At 48.8% G+C, this 13,707-nt stretch overlaps 7 protein-coding genes across 7 annotated transcripts; 5 read left to right on the top strand and 2 right to left on the bottom strand.

Moving 5' to 3' along the window:
• Positions 1-121: 121 nt before the first annotated feature.
• On the top strand, positions 122-869 carry APUU_21686A (2-hydroxy-palmitic acid dioxygenase MPO1; the record flags this gene model as incomplete). The annotated part of the gene is made up of 4 exons (XM_041700466.1): positions 122-154; positions 215-238; positions 293-352; positions 417-869. 4 exons carry the CDS (start codon positions 122-124, stop codon positions 867-869), a joined length of 570 nt encoding a protein of 189 aa, XP_041553448.1.
• Positions 870-1,877: 1,008 nt separating this feature from the next.
• On the top strand, positions 1,878-4,048 carry ATP1_1 (F1F0 ATP synthase subunit alpha; the record flags this gene model as incomplete). The annotated part of the gene is made up of 6 exons (XM_041700465.1): positions 1,878-1,949; positions 2,127-2,296; positions 2,427-2,483; positions 2,541-2,661; positions 2,733-3,205; positions 3,268-4,048. 6 exons carry the CDS (start codon positions 1,878-1,880, stop codon positions 4,046-4,048), a joined length of 1,674 nt encoding a protein of 557 aa, XP_041553447.1.
• Positions 4,049-4,982: 934 nt separating this feature from the next.
• On the top strand, positions 4,983-6,239 carry APUU_21684A (methylenetetrahydrofolate dehydrogenase (NAD(+)); the record flags this gene model as incomplete). The annotated part of the gene is made up of 4 exons (XM_041700464.1): positions 4,983-5,179; positions 5,318-5,951; positions 6,006-6,095; positions 6,156-6,239. 4 exons carry the CDS (start codon positions 4,983-4,985, stop codon positions 6,237-6,239), a joined length of 1,005 nt encoding a protein of 334 aa, XP_041553446.1.
• A 347-nt stretch (positions 6,240-6,586) lies between these two features.
• APUU_21683S (signal peptidase complex subunit 2) lies at positions 6,587-7,425 on the bottom strand (the record flags this gene model as incomplete). The annotated part of the gene is made up of 3 exons (XM_041700462.1): positions 6,587-6,883; positions 6,979-7,277; positions 7,380-7,425. The coding sequence occupies 3 exons, from the start codon at positions 7,423-7,425 to the stop codon at positions 6,587-6,589; spliced, it is 642 nt and encodes a 213-aa protein (XP_041553445.1).
• Positions 7,426-7,687: 262 nt separating this feature from the next.
• On the top strand, positions 7,688-8,752 carry EMC3 (ER membrane complex subunit EMC3; the record flags this gene model as incomplete). The annotated part of the gene is made up of 5 exons (XM_041700461.1): positions 7,688-7,737; positions 7,808-7,841; positions 7,894-8,260; positions 8,316-8,477; positions 8,568-8,752. 5 exons carry the CDS (start codon positions 7,688-7,690, stop codon positions 8,750-8,752), a joined length of 798 nt encoding a protein of 265 aa, XP_041553444.1.
• A 247-nt stretch (positions 8,753-8,999) lies between these two features.
• APUU_21681S (uncharacterized protein) lies at positions 9,000-9,788 on the bottom strand (the record flags this gene model as incomplete). Its single annotated transcript, XM_041700460.1, has 2 exons — positions 9,000-9,095; positions 9,168-9,788. The coding sequence occupies 2 exons, from the start codon at positions 9,786-9,788 to the stop codon at positions 9,000-9,002; spliced, it is 717 nt and encodes a 238-aa protein (XP_041553443.1).
• Positions 9,789-10,036: 248 nt separating this feature from the next.
• Positions 10,037-13,527, top strand: APUU_21680A (MET18/MMS19 family protein; the record flags this gene model as incomplete). Its single annotated transcript, XM_041700459.1, has 6 exons — positions 10,037-10,118; positions 10,173-10,446; positions 10,542-10,639; positions 10,693-10,832; positions 10,885-11,073; positions 11,131-13,527. 6 exons carry the CDS (start codon positions 10,037-10,039, stop codon positions 13,525-13,527), a joined length of 3,180 nt encoding a protein of 1,059 aa, XP_041553442.1.
• Between the last annotated feature and the right edge of the window lie 180 nt (positions 13,528-13,707).

The following is a 13,707-nucleotide window of genomic DNA, read 5'->3' as shown; positions in this document are numbered from 1 at the left end:
TGGCTCATACGATGACTTTTACCCTCTAGGATATTACTCTGCGGGGTTTTGAGCTTCCTCTTTTCTTATCCCATACTCCTTGACTTTTAGCGTGCCCTTGTTCCCGTTCACCAGCTTCGAGATGGCGTTGAATCTTGAGAAGCAGCTCCTGTTTGTAAGTCCTTGTGTGGAGTGGTCTTGAAGCCATGGGAGATTTGCTCACGCCCACCTATAGTACGGTGCATACCATAATAATCCAGTTCGTTTTACCCTCCTCTCTGTCACGGCGAAACCTTGATTGACTCTTGTCTAGGTAAACATTGCAATTCATATAACATGTGTGCCGATTCTGCTATTTACCGGAATCGCGATGGTATGCTTCTCGAGTACCGAACCGGATAATGTCAGTCTAATAAGATCTTGTTTTCAACATCTAGGCATCGAATTCGCCCACTCTCTTCAAGCTACCTGAAGTCCTTCAGTTCGAAAACCTACCGCCTAACGTCGGAACGATCGGAGCGCTTGCTTATACCACCTTTTATATTCTTTTAGAGCCCATAGCAGGAGCTCTAATCGCACCGCTCCTCATCGGCGGCGCGGCATTTAGCAACCACCTTCTAGCTACATACGGGATGACAGCCAACTACTGGTTTGGTGGGATCCATGTCGTCTCCTGGCTGTTGCAGTTTGTCGGCCACGGTGCCTTTGAGGGCCGTGCTCCGGCTCTGCTCGATAACTTGGTTCAGGCTTTACTCCTTGCCCCCCTCTTCGTCTGGATGGAGATTCTCTTCTTCTTCGGCTACCGGCCTGAGTTGAAGGCACGATATGATACTAGTGTGCAGAAGGAAATCGCGGCTTTCAAGGAGAAGAAAGACAAAGCCGCGAAATGATAGGCGCAGATAGTTCAGGGATAAGGGGCTTTGAATGATTATCCTTGGTCTAATTATTTTTATGATAGGGTTCATGAGCTGCTGTTTGCATGAAGCGTTGTGGTTGCGCCGAATTGAGACGGGTATTTGGAACTGGTTGGATTGTTGTGCGCCTTAACTGCATAAATTGTATAACTGCCGCATTGCCTGGACCTTCAATATTGGAAAATCCATCTTGATATTATACATTGTTTCAAGATGCTAGGATGCAGAAAGCAGCTACTCGTGGACAAGTTAACTTACTAGCGGATGGTGATGTCAACCTCACGCGGGAACTTGGCGAAATGAAAGGAGCTTGGAAGGACCCGATGGAAAGGACTCGAGAATGGGGGATGTAATAATCGAGTGACAGAAACCAACAAAGAGCATACTCCCAAAGAACTCAAGAAGCGCTCATATGTCTAGTAATATAATATTAATATTGAACTTCACTTTTGAGAAATGTTCCTCCTAATTGCTGGCTGTCCATGCTCTTCATTGCGTGGTTGCAGGAGCGGAGGGAATGACTAAGCTGTTACGATGAATATCCGGCGATCCGAAAAATACAAACACGGTGACCAGAAGGGAAAAACTGGGACTGCCAGCTGTCCGGCCCGGGAAACCTCCCGACCAGCAACGAGAACACCACAGGTTTTTGGGAAAGTCTGCGTAGAAAGGTTACTTGATAAATAGAATCAAAATAACTTTCTGTAAAAACTAACAATTTAAAAAGAGCCACGCGACTGTATTGTAGCTCGACCCGTGGGAAGTCGTTTTCTTGGGGTGTCCCGTGAGCGCACTAGGGCGGGTTCGGAGGTTGCTGGGCACTCGGCAAAAATAGGCTTAGTCCCAGTCCTGAGAATCCTCCCAACCCCGACGACAAAGCTCTCCTTCCATCCATCCACACTCCTCCTCTCCTCTCACCTCTTCCCCCAATTACATCTCTTCTTCAGAGAAACCTTTCTCCCTCTCCTCTGAACCCTTTTCACAATGTTCAGGAACGCTCTGCGGCAGTCTAGCCGCGCTGTCGCGGCCGCCTCTGCCACTGGCAGGGTTGCCTCGGTGAGTTCTATCCCTGTCGAGGTCGACGACGACGACTCAATTTGCCCGTTTCCCATCCGAAAGTCATCTCAATGAGAATGCCAATCGTATCTCTCGACATCGCCCTCAGTCCTACAACACATTCACGCGTTGTGGTTGCGCTTCGTCGAAGCTAACAGAATTTGCTTCGGTCAACAGGTTCGCGCGGCTGTTCCCGGCCCCCTCTCTGCCGCCTCGAAGCAGGTCCGTACCTATGCCGCTGAGGCCAAGGCTTCGCCCACCGAGGTCTCTTCCATCCTCGAGCAGAGAATCCGTGGTGTTCAGGAGGAATCCGGTCTTGCTGAGACTGGACGTGTCCTTTCCGTCGGGTACGTCGCTTTTTCCCGGGTGAAAAATTTGGCGTCGGCTGCGATGTCGCTGAAAAAACGCCGCAAACCATTTGGAATATGCAACAATCTTTTAGAGTGCCATTGACTAACTCGATTTTCAATCGAATAGTGACGGTATTGCCCGTGTTCACGGTATGACCAACGTCCAGGCTGAGGAGCTGGTTGAGTATGGATACCCACATTACGTATTTTTATCTTTGATAACATAACTAATTATAAACAGGTTCGCTTCTGGTGTCAAGGGTATGTGCATGAACCTTGAAGCCGGCCAGGTCGGTGTTGTGTTGTTCGGTTCCGACCGTCTCGTCAAGGAGGGTGAGACCGTCAAGCGTACCGGAGAGATTGTATGCCATATACCCATTGATATCACTGATATCGCTATCCTTGATATTCAAATATACTAACAAACAACTAGGTCGATGTCCCCGTCGGCCCTGAGCTTCTCGGCCGTGTTGTTGACGCTCTTGGTAACCCCATTGATGGCAAGGGTCCTCTGAACAATCAGACCAAGAGCCGTGCCCAACTCAAGGCTCCTGGTATCCTTCCCCGTCATTCCGTCAACCAGCCCGTACAGACTGGTATGAAGTGTGTCGACTCCATGGTGCCCATTGGCCGTGGTCAGCGTGAGTTGATCATTGGTGACCGTCAGACCGGTAAGACCGCTGTCGCCCTCGACACCATCCTCAACCAGAAGCGTTGGAACAGCACCAGCAGCGACGAGAGCCAGAAGCTGTACTGTATCTACGTTGCTGTCGGTCAGAAGCGTTCTACCGTTGCTCAGCTCGTCAAGACCCTTGAGGAGAACGACGCCATGAAGTACTCTATCGTCGTCGCCGCCACCGCCTCCGAAGCTGCCCCTCTCCAATACCTTGCTCCCTTCACTGGCTGGTAAGTTGCCACGCACCTTGAATCTTCCAATCGACCATGTACTGATCTAAAAAAACTTTCAGCGCCATGGGTGAATGGTTCAGGGACCATGGAAAGCACGCAGTTATCACCTACGATGACCTGTCCAAGCAGGCCGTGGCGTACCGTCAGATGTCTCTGCTGCTCCGTCGCCCCCCCGGTCGTGAGGCCTACCCCGGTGACGTTTTCTACCTTCACTCTCGACTCCTCGAGCGTGCGGCCAAGCTGAACGAGAAGCACGGTGGTGGTTCCCTCACTGCTCTTCCCATCATTGAGACCCAGGGTGGTGATGTCTCTGCCTATATTCCCACCAACGTCATTTCCATTACCGATGGTCAGATCTTCTTGGAAGCCGAACTTTTCTACAAGGGTATCCGTCCCGCCATTAACGTTGGTCTTTCCGTGTCCCGTGTCGGTTCCGCTGCCCAGGTCAAGGCCATGAAGCAGGTTGCTGGATCCCTGAAGCTCTTCTTGGCTCAGTACCGTGAAGTTGCTGCCTTCGCTCAGTTCGGTTCCGATCTTGATGCCTCCACCAAGCAGACCCTCAACCGTGGTCAGCGTCTCACTGAGCTGCTTAAGCAGAAGCAGTACTCGCCCATGGCTGTTTCGGACATGGTCCCCCTCATCTTCGCTGGTGTCAACGGTTACCTCGACAACATCCCTGTTGCCAGTATCCTCCAGTGGGAGTCTGACTTCCTTGCTCACATCAAGAGCAACCAGCCTGAGATCCAGGAGACCATCGAGAAGGAGGGACAGGTCAGCAAGGAGCTTGAGGCTAAGCTGAAGGAGACCATCTCCAGCTTCAACAAGTCTTTCAACGCATAGGTGAGCAAGCGACACAATTGTTGATTAGCCTGCCATGTATTGTTTCATTTCCTGACTCTGTGTGTATAGACAAGATAGCTTGTACAATTGACTCCACTGTTTTGTTTTTCTCTTCACCAAGGCTTCGGGATGGACGGGTCGAAACACCCTAGTATATCTGTAGCTGTGGAGTCTCAAAGAAACCTGTGGGCTGGGCATAAGGCTGAAAAGATGAAATAATATCCTGTACGTTTAGATGTTTTTGCGCGACAGAGGGCAGTATCGGACAGAACAACCGGGTGACCTGGCAAGTCCATGGGAAAAGGAGTTGCATACTCTTCGGTTGCTTCTCGGCTAGAATTCCTTTGTCTACATATATGCACTCGAATATGATTTCCTTTGTTTGTATATTTTGATATATCTCGCAATAAAGCGATGTCTCGCGATTTCTTCCATGGTAATAAACCTATACAAGGCGCGATCCGCCCCTGGTAGCCACCTTAAAAAAAAACAATTTACGCTAACACCCAGCCATTTCTTCCACTATGTCAAACTTGAGATGTTTCGAAACTCTGCTGGAACGCGTGTTCTTATCCTATAGCTTTGGTCATGTTTAGTTTCTGACCGGAGATGGCCTTCGTATATGATGGGCCAAACGTGTTCCTTGCGCTTATGGGAACAGCTAAACTAAATGACCAAGTATGCATATAACAGCAGAAGACTCAGACTAAAACGACTCTATCTAAATACGTAGTTCAATGCTCCGGTGAAGTGTGATGAGGTCACAGAGAGGAAGGGCGGCTGGCTGAATGCGGGATGGCCGTTTATCGATAAGCGAATGGGACTTCCGGAACTAAAATTTTCAAGGCCCCTCCCCCGTTGTGTCAGTGGGAACGGCATTGACTCATTTTCAGATCTCTTGTCTCTGAAATCAATTATCTGCCTGCGCACAACAATGGCTACCTCTACAGAACCAGCTCCAACCTCCTGCAAGGTGATGCTCTCAAAGCATGTCGCCAATGGCTTGCTTGAGGAAGTCACCGAGGGCGTGAAGACCCTAGAGAAGCCGCCTCACCTGGTCGGATTCCTGGCGAACAGTGATCCCGCGGCGCTGATGTATGCGCAATGGACTGAGAAGACATGTCATGAAAAGTGAGCATTCTTTTGTATCTTGTTCTACCTTGCAATTGGTCTTGGATCATGCTTCGACGTTTTTATGGATAACTTGCGCCCCGTGCGCTATCCTCGTTATACACATCGTAGCTAACGTAGTCCTATCTTCTGACACAGTGGTTTTCGCTACTCTCTCCGCGAAGTGCACCGTGATGCTCTCGAAGAAGCAATTCTGGCCGCCAATGTCGATCCCGAAGTTGACGGCATCATCGTATACTACCCCATCTTCAACAACCGTCAAGACCAGTACCTGCAGCAGATCGTGGACGTATCCAAGGATGTAGAGGGTCTTAGCCACCGTTATATTTTCAACATGTATCAGAACATTCGCTTCCTCGACCCGGAGACCAAGCGTCAGAAGTGCCTTCTTCCCTGCACTCCTCTTGCCATCATTAAGATCCTGGAATACCTGAACATCTACAACACAATCCTGCCATATGGGAACCGGCTGCACGGGCACACAATCTGTGTTGTCAACCGCTCCGAGGTTGTCGGCCGACCGCTTGCTGCGTTATTGGCGAACGATGGTGCTTGCGTGTACAGTGTCGATATCACTGGCATCCAAAAGTTCTATCGAGGAGAAGGATTGAAGAAGGGCAGACACGATGTGGAGGAAGTTGAAGGCAAGGAGCTGAAGGACATCGTCCCACTGTGTGACACTGTCATCTCCGGTGTGCCTGGGGATAAGTATAAGTTTGATACTAGCCTGTTGAGAGACGGTGCTGTGTGCATCAACTTCTCGAGCGACAAGGTAGGCTTTTCAGATTGATCGTTAAATGCAATGTACTGATACAACTTTGAACAGAATTTTGGCCCTGAGGTGAAGCAGAAGGCCTCTCTATTCGTGCCGTCAATTGGAAAGGTCACCATCGTTGTTCTGCTCAGAAACTTACTGGTAGGTTACAAGCGCCCCAAATGGTACAGAGTTTCCGAGGATCTAACAATGTCCCTACAGAGACTCATCCAGAACAAGAGGATGGATGATATCAAGCCCGCTGCTGCAACCGAGCGACCTGGAACCCTGGAGGCTTCTTCATAGAAGAAATTCTTTCTTGGGCTGCCTGAGCCAACGAGCCTAAACATGTTATAAAGCGTATTCAAATAGAGATTTCCCTTGTTCATTATGTTAAGCTTTCATCTCCTTACATTTGTATAGATTTCGTTTGTCATTCTGATATCCTAGACTAGAGAGTGAAAGATATAAAGGTTCACTGATAGGAACTGAACCCTTGAGTACAGTGACAGTCATAACAGTTTCGAAGATTTGCCCAGCCTTATATTTTGATCCCGAAAGAAGTATGGCAGCATTTCAGGAACAAGAATAAACCTGGGATCCTGCAACTTCCATACCATAGCAGCGCCCATTTGCCGCAGTAGGTAGGTCAGTTACCTTGGACTTTTCGAACTCTTCTTTCCGTTGCTGTCAGACTCCTCCACTCCTACAACGCTGGCTACACCGCCAGTCTTCTTTTCAGTTTCTTGAGCAGCCAACCCTAACACTTTAATCTCCTTAGCAAGCCACTTGCGCAAAGGATCTGGGTGAAAGGTCCCATCCGCAGAAAACCAAGCTGTGAACGGTGCCTGGATCTCCTTCTCCTCGAGAATGGTATTTGATGCGGATTTATACTGGACTTGTAGCTTGTAAAGTGGCGTGTGTTTCTTGACGGACGAACGAATTGATATCTATTGCCGCGACGTCTTCGCATTAGCCCAGATTTCAACGAAAAGAACATAAACAGGGCTACTCCGTTCAATTTAAGGAGAAAGAAAACACATACCGTCTCGCCAGAACCGCGCTTCCCCCGGAAGACTTCGCTGGCCTCAACTGCCCAAATCCAGTAAGTGAGAATCGAGTTCAGGATGAAGTACGAGGCCACGGCGGCAATGATCCATGGCGACCGTGTCGCTTCCCAACCTAGCTTGCGGTCTGCGTAAAATGTGAATGCAGCAATTGCGACAGCGCTGTATCCCACGACAAAACGGACAGTTGTCTTGAAGTGGTCTTGCTTGAATGTATAGGGTCGTGGAAGGGTTGATAGGTAGGGAACTAGGGCATCATCTGTTGTTGACTTGAGGTCTATTATCATCCAAGGCAGTTAGTATAGATATAGATACTCGACTGCGCTTGTTCAATATTGGGATAAATACTGTTGTAGACGTGGGGAATCGCAAAGCTTACCATTGGAAGAGTAAACAGGCACCTTGGGTGCCGCTGCTGAAGCCATCGTAAAACCTGCAGTATTCGAGATATAATACAGAAAATTTCAAAAAAGAATCCACGAACAAAGATTGAGAGAAGTTACTTGCGATGTGGTATGTTTGCAGCTGATGTATGGAGTTGCGGCGAGCTGTCCCTTTCGGAGCTAAAGCGGCAGTATGCGATTCCGACGCCCGCCGCCCGCCGCCTTGTCAGGATCCAAGGCCCCGGCACTTCTAGACATCACCAGCTATAGCTTACACACCAGGTCGCCACCCCGTCTATCCAACATGGCATTGCAAGGTGTAGAGCAGACGATCCTTAGGGATCCCGCTCTATTGTGCGTACTTTTCTCTTCCTGTTCTCACAATTGCGCATTGTCAAAAGGAAAACTGACTCGAAACGCGCAGCTACTGGATCTTGATTCCCATTACTGTTGTCATGGTAAGACTTACTACTGTATTCATGAATTGCGTATTCCTGACATATTCAATAGATTTTGACTGGTATGCTACGCCACTATGCTACAGTTTTGATGAACTCCCCCCCAAAGCCTGCCTCAACCCTGGCCGAGTCCCGCGAACGTCTCACCCTTTTCCGCGCCGTCAATTTACGTAACCACGCCTCTGCCGTACTGTCGAAAGAGGCCTTCGAAATGCGGAAAAATTACCTCGTTACTGGCTTCCAGAATGGCGAGTTTCTCAAGGACCCCGAGAACCGTGGACAACCCCCCGCCAATCCCATGTCAGATCCTGCCGCTATGGAGGGCATGATGGGCATGATGAAAGGGAATATGATGATGATGATCCCCCAGACCCTGATAATGAGTTGGATCAATGCGTTCTTCTCAGGATTTGTTATCTGTAAGTTGTTTGCTTTCTGCTGCGGCATATATCGGGTGCTAACAGGGCTGCGTAGTGAAACTTCCATTTCCTCTCACAGTTCGCTTCAAGTCGATGTTGCAATCCGGTGTCATGACTCGTGACTTGGATGTGAGATGGGTGTCGAGTTTATCATGGTACTTCCTGAATTTGTTCGGTCTGCAATCTGTTTTCGGATTTATTCTGGGCAGTGATAATGGTTAGTTCTTTTTCTTTTTCTTTTATCTTTTTGATCCTTTTTTTGCGATTTATGTGCTTCCGGAATGTTTTTGGCTAACTAATTGGTTAGCTGCCAACCAAATGGCTCAGCAGATGGGTCAAATGAACCCCGCTGCTCAAGCAAACCCTTTTCAGCCTGGACAAGATCCACATAAATTGTATGTGAACGAAGCAGAGAACCTGGAGGTAGTGGAACATTTCTGTATTCTCGACGGCATTGAGGAGAGAGTTCTGCGCAAGTATGGTGCTGCTTAATAGTGGGCCGGGACGAGACCTTCAGCGTATTTCCAACATTTTATTTCCTATCTTCACCGAACGTGATGTTGGGTGTTTGGACACAGTTTGACCCGGAGCAAAATAAGGTATATAGAAAATTACGGTTATACAACCATGCCAGACTACTAGTTCGGTGTACAGTATGATTGGATGTGATATAAAGGGAAAAGTACACCTATTACTTGCATAGCCATTTCATAAAGTCATACACTCCATTGCACATTTATCAGTGGGCATAGTTGACAACACCGTTCAGTACCCACACCTCCCCATTCGAGACTTTCTCTGCGATAGTCTCAACCTGAATACCGCTTGGCTCAATCTTAAACAGGTCGGTCAGCATTTGAACAATTACCACGAAACCACAAATAGAAGAAACCAAAGGGATTCTCACATATATCTTATCCCCATCTTTCTTCCACTTTACCTTATCTCCCCCAAGAGTCTCAACTTCCTCCCCCTCTTTCCATGGACTTTGCAAAACAATATGAGCTGAGACAAACCGTTCCAGGTTGCGCTTGGCCCGATCTTGTCCTTCATCACCTTCATACGCTTTTATTTCTCCGAATTTCTCGTAATCATCAGGGTTCTCCCAAGGTTTGCGAGGGAGGTCTTGGATGGCGTTGTTACGAGGCGCCAGGACTGTTACACTCCGCGACGAGTCATTCAAGCGACCTTCCACAGACTCAAACTGTCGAGTGAGTGACGAGAAGATATTGATGCCGCGGGTCTTGGGCAGGACATCAGATATAACGGGTTCACCGCTACCACTTTGCATCTTGAGACCTTCCGCGGGGTGTTCGACTGCTGCTCCGCTTAGTGGTTCTTGATGGCTGAGCCACTCTCTCACGCCTTCGAGGCCTTCAAGGCTTCGCTCGTGGCGTGCACCGGGCTTGTTCAGTAGTGATTGCGGAATACGTTTGCGTAAAGAGAGGGATGGTAAACCCCACGCCTCCGATACTGTGCAGTACAAGACGAGGAAAACAAAGGTCACTGTAGTTGAGAAATGCCGCATGTTAAGTTGACAATCTGGGAAACCGGCGTCTTGTCAGCCCTTCTTGTTCAGCTCGATCTGCTCGATGAACAAATCCCATGACGCAACACCCTCTTTACCATGCTACCACCCCACGTGATTCCGCGGAGCAACTGAAAGTGGGATACCTATTGCACGTGACATATCGATAAGGGCCTTTGGAGACCACAAAAAAGCATCATGGATGTCCCAATTGCTCCTGCTCGTCGTTGCTAAGGTTGATCGTGAAAATGTCGGCCTTGCAGACGTTCATGCTGGTCGTTGACCATGACAAGCAGGAAGCTAGACAGATTGCCGAGCGAGTTGCCCAAGGTAATGCCCCTCCACGAACTCATACTGAGGACGCCATGCGCTGATGCCGCATAGATGTGGAGAGCAGGAAGACGACCCTCGTTGAAATCGTACAGTCTCTGGGAGAATATATCAATGACGAAGACCCACTCCTCCGGGGCAAGGCCGTTTCCTACCTGACCGCAGTGATTAAAGCCCTTCCTCCGAAGTTTCTCACGAGACAACAAGTTCAGGTCCTGACGACGTTCTTTTGTGACCGTATTGAAGATGGGGGTGCTGTTGCTGGACTCGAGACATTGCAGAAGTCGGATAGGTTTACAAAGAGCATGGCCGCGGAATTGGCGATGGCGTAAGTACTCTCGATTCAGTCTTCTGTGCGGATGGCGGCCAATGGCTTGTATAACCCCGCACAGGGAGCGAAAAGGGCTAATATGTGGTATACAGGCTTTTTGCGAACTTCGGTTCCCTGCAGTCTCGGGCTCAATCCCAAAGATTCCAGGTTTACCAGTTGCTAAATGAACTAATGTCCAATCACAGAGCCGGTACGTTGCGACGCCACTTTGCTGTTGCATTTCTATGCTAACCTAGCGGATAGTCTTACACGAAATGGGTGATACATCTCTTGTTGGGACAGTTGATCTCATGACAGGCGAGAAGGACCCGCGCAATCTTATGCTGGTATTCTCTATTTTGAAGGTGATCATGGTTGAATGGGATATTTCAAACCATGTCGAGGTAGGCTTTTTTCTGATTTCAATGATCTTGACATAGTAACTAACTAAGAAAGGTTTTGTTTGATTCTGTCTACAACTACTTTCCTATCACATTCAGGCCACCGCCCAATGATCCCTATGGGATCACCGCTCAAGATTTGAAAGACCGCTTGCAGGACTGCATTTCTTCGACGAGTCACTTCGCTCCGCATGCTATCCCGTCATTGTTGGATAAGCTGGATTCAACTTCCCCGAATGTTAAGGTATTCTATTGTTATATGCCCTGTGCTTCCATGGATTACGTTCTAATAAGTTTACAGAAAGATGCACTCAACGCGTTAATCGCTTGTATCGGTTTATATAACGCGGATACCGTGTCAACGTATTCAATCACAATATGGGAGACTCTGAAGTTTGAGATTCTAAACGCTCAAGAAGAATTTCTATCCGAACTTTCACTTCAGGCTTTGCATGATATAGCAAAACGTTTATCGGAGGGTGTGACGGAAATATCCGACCAGTTGCCTCTGGCTCACTACCTACGACCGATAACTAAAGAATGTAATGAGCAGTTGCGAGAGCCCCAGCAAAAACAAGCCAGACCCGCCCAGCAGATTCTGAAAGCCATATCCGAGGCCTCTGCAGCCTCCTTTACCCTCATTGTGCAGGTTGTCGTTGCGCCTCTCCTGACACTTTACCAGGGAGCCGACGGGATCACAAAACAGCGTGCCCTTCTGGAAACATTAACATTGTTCTTCGAATCCGCAATCGCAGTATTTGGAGAGTGGACAACGAGGGATCCTGCCGTATCTGCCGAGAATCCTCTAATAGAGTTTAAAGACCAATTCTCGGAAATATTCGGCCAGGCCTTGATGGGCACAGTTAAAGAAGAGGTTTCCTTCCGCATCTCTGCTCTAAGAGGGTTCTTGCGCCTGTCAATCGTGCGCGACTACTTCCATGATTCCGAGATTGGTCTATTCGTGCAATATCTTAACGAGATTCTCTTAAAGGAAGAGTCAGTCGGCCGCGATGACCTGAAAAAAGAAGCCATTTCCGCCCTGGCTGAGATCTCAAAACATCAACCACGGCTAATAATGGACATTACATTCCCAGCCTTCGTGGCAACGCTCCCTGACTCTGATGAAGGGGCGGAGTCCAATTATATTCCGACTCTCGAAACTCTGGCGCAGATAAGTGTTGAGAAGGCCATTTTCGAGACATTGGTACGCCGACTACTAACTAAGTTGTCGCTACTGTTGCAGAAGGAGGAGCCAGGATCTGCTGCCTACCCAAGAGCTATTCTCTTGACGATCTTCTATGTTATGAACCAGAGGGAACTAGAAGGCGACTCAAGTCTGGATATGTACTATGACAAAATAGTGGTTGCTATGTGCCAACGCGCAGCCGCAACGGCTTCAGGTAAAGCGGCCAATAACGTCCTGGCCGATCCTACGGTTTTGGACATTTTGGGAAGGCTCTGTAACATCATAGTTAGAGCCCTTCCAAGATCAAAACAGGATGAAGTTACGAAGAACATCTACACTTTATTCGCTTCTCCTGGTGACTTCCGGCCTGTTCCATTCACGCAGTCGTCGACCGACCAGCGACGCACAATGATCCTGTCGAGTTACCTCCTGGCCGGTCTACCAGCAGACTCTACTCTGCCTCATGGGATTTCCGAGCTTCTCTCAAGCACCGTGAAGCTCTCGATAAACGAAACCGAACCACCCACCCAGATCGCGATCCTTCGCCATGTTGCACTCCTCGTGAACAAGTTCCTTCTCAAACCAGAGCTTGGAGTAGCAACCAGTTTACTCGACTCCCTTCTCTCTGGTGAAACTACCGCCACAGAGTCTCAAAGCCCAGAGACCGTCAAGACGATATTTTGGCTCTCCAAGGCCCTCATTCTCAGACTCGCTCCTACAACAACCCAAATACTTACTTCCATTTTGTCTCTCCTGTCTTCTCCCTCTGAAAAAACAAGCACAACAGCCTCCCGCGGGTTTGGCATCCTTCTCAAAGATGATGACGTCCTCTCCACCACAAACGGCGCCAACATCCGCCTCCTGGCAAAACAGCGCGTCTTCACAACACTAATTCCACTTATCTCTTCCAAAATTCGTGAAATAAACATCACAAACAACGCCGATACTAATACGGCGCCATCCACAACAGAACACATCAAGCCCGCACACCTAACAGCCCTCTCAGGAATCCTATCAACCATCTCCGCCACCCTCGTCTTGCCCGAACTTCCCACACTCCTCCCCCTACTCTTACAATCCCTTGACCTCCAAACAGCAGACTCACAGGCCGTCCGAGCTGCAACGCTACAGACGCTCGCCATCATCATCCGTGAGAGTGGCGTCACAGTCATAGACGAATGCGGACACGTTCAAAGTCTCGTTTCGAGACTCCTCAAGACAGCCGAGCACAAGTCGTCCAGTGACGGAGAAGACGTAAAGATAAACCCACCCCGACTTCGTGTTGACGCGCTCAGATGTTTGTTCTTACTCGCGCAGCCGCCGAATGCGGAGGGTGCTCCTGCTGTTGCGAAGAGCGGCAAAGCGTCACCTCTTCTGCCGGTGCGGAACCAGGTTCTTCGCGCTTTGGGGTTTGTTCTTGATGACCCAAAGCGTGATGTACGGAAAGCTGCTGTTGATGCCAGGGGGGCTTGGTTGAGGGGTGTTGATGCTGTTGAGGAGGATGATGATTGAACGTGGAGCCTGTGTGTTTAAACAAAAGAAAGACAAAGAATTATCGTTACTTGAATATATGGTTAGAGAGCTATTGTCTTTTGTTTCGACACTCTGTAGCGGTGTTTGTTGCGGAAGCAGATTATAGGTTCGCTCTGGTTTATACATATATACATGTATCGTTATCAGGATTTACTTGAA

This window comes from Aspergillus puulaauensis, chromosome 2 (assembly GCF_016861865.1).
Source record: "Aspergillus puulaauensis MK2 DNA, chromosome 2, nearly complete sequence".
NCBI lineage: Eukaryota > Fungi > Ascomycota > Eurotiomycetes > Eurotiales > Aspergillaceae > Aspergillus > Aspergillus puulaauensis.
Note: the sequence above shows the minus strand (reverse complement) of the source record. Positions and strands in the feature narration are given on the sequence as shown.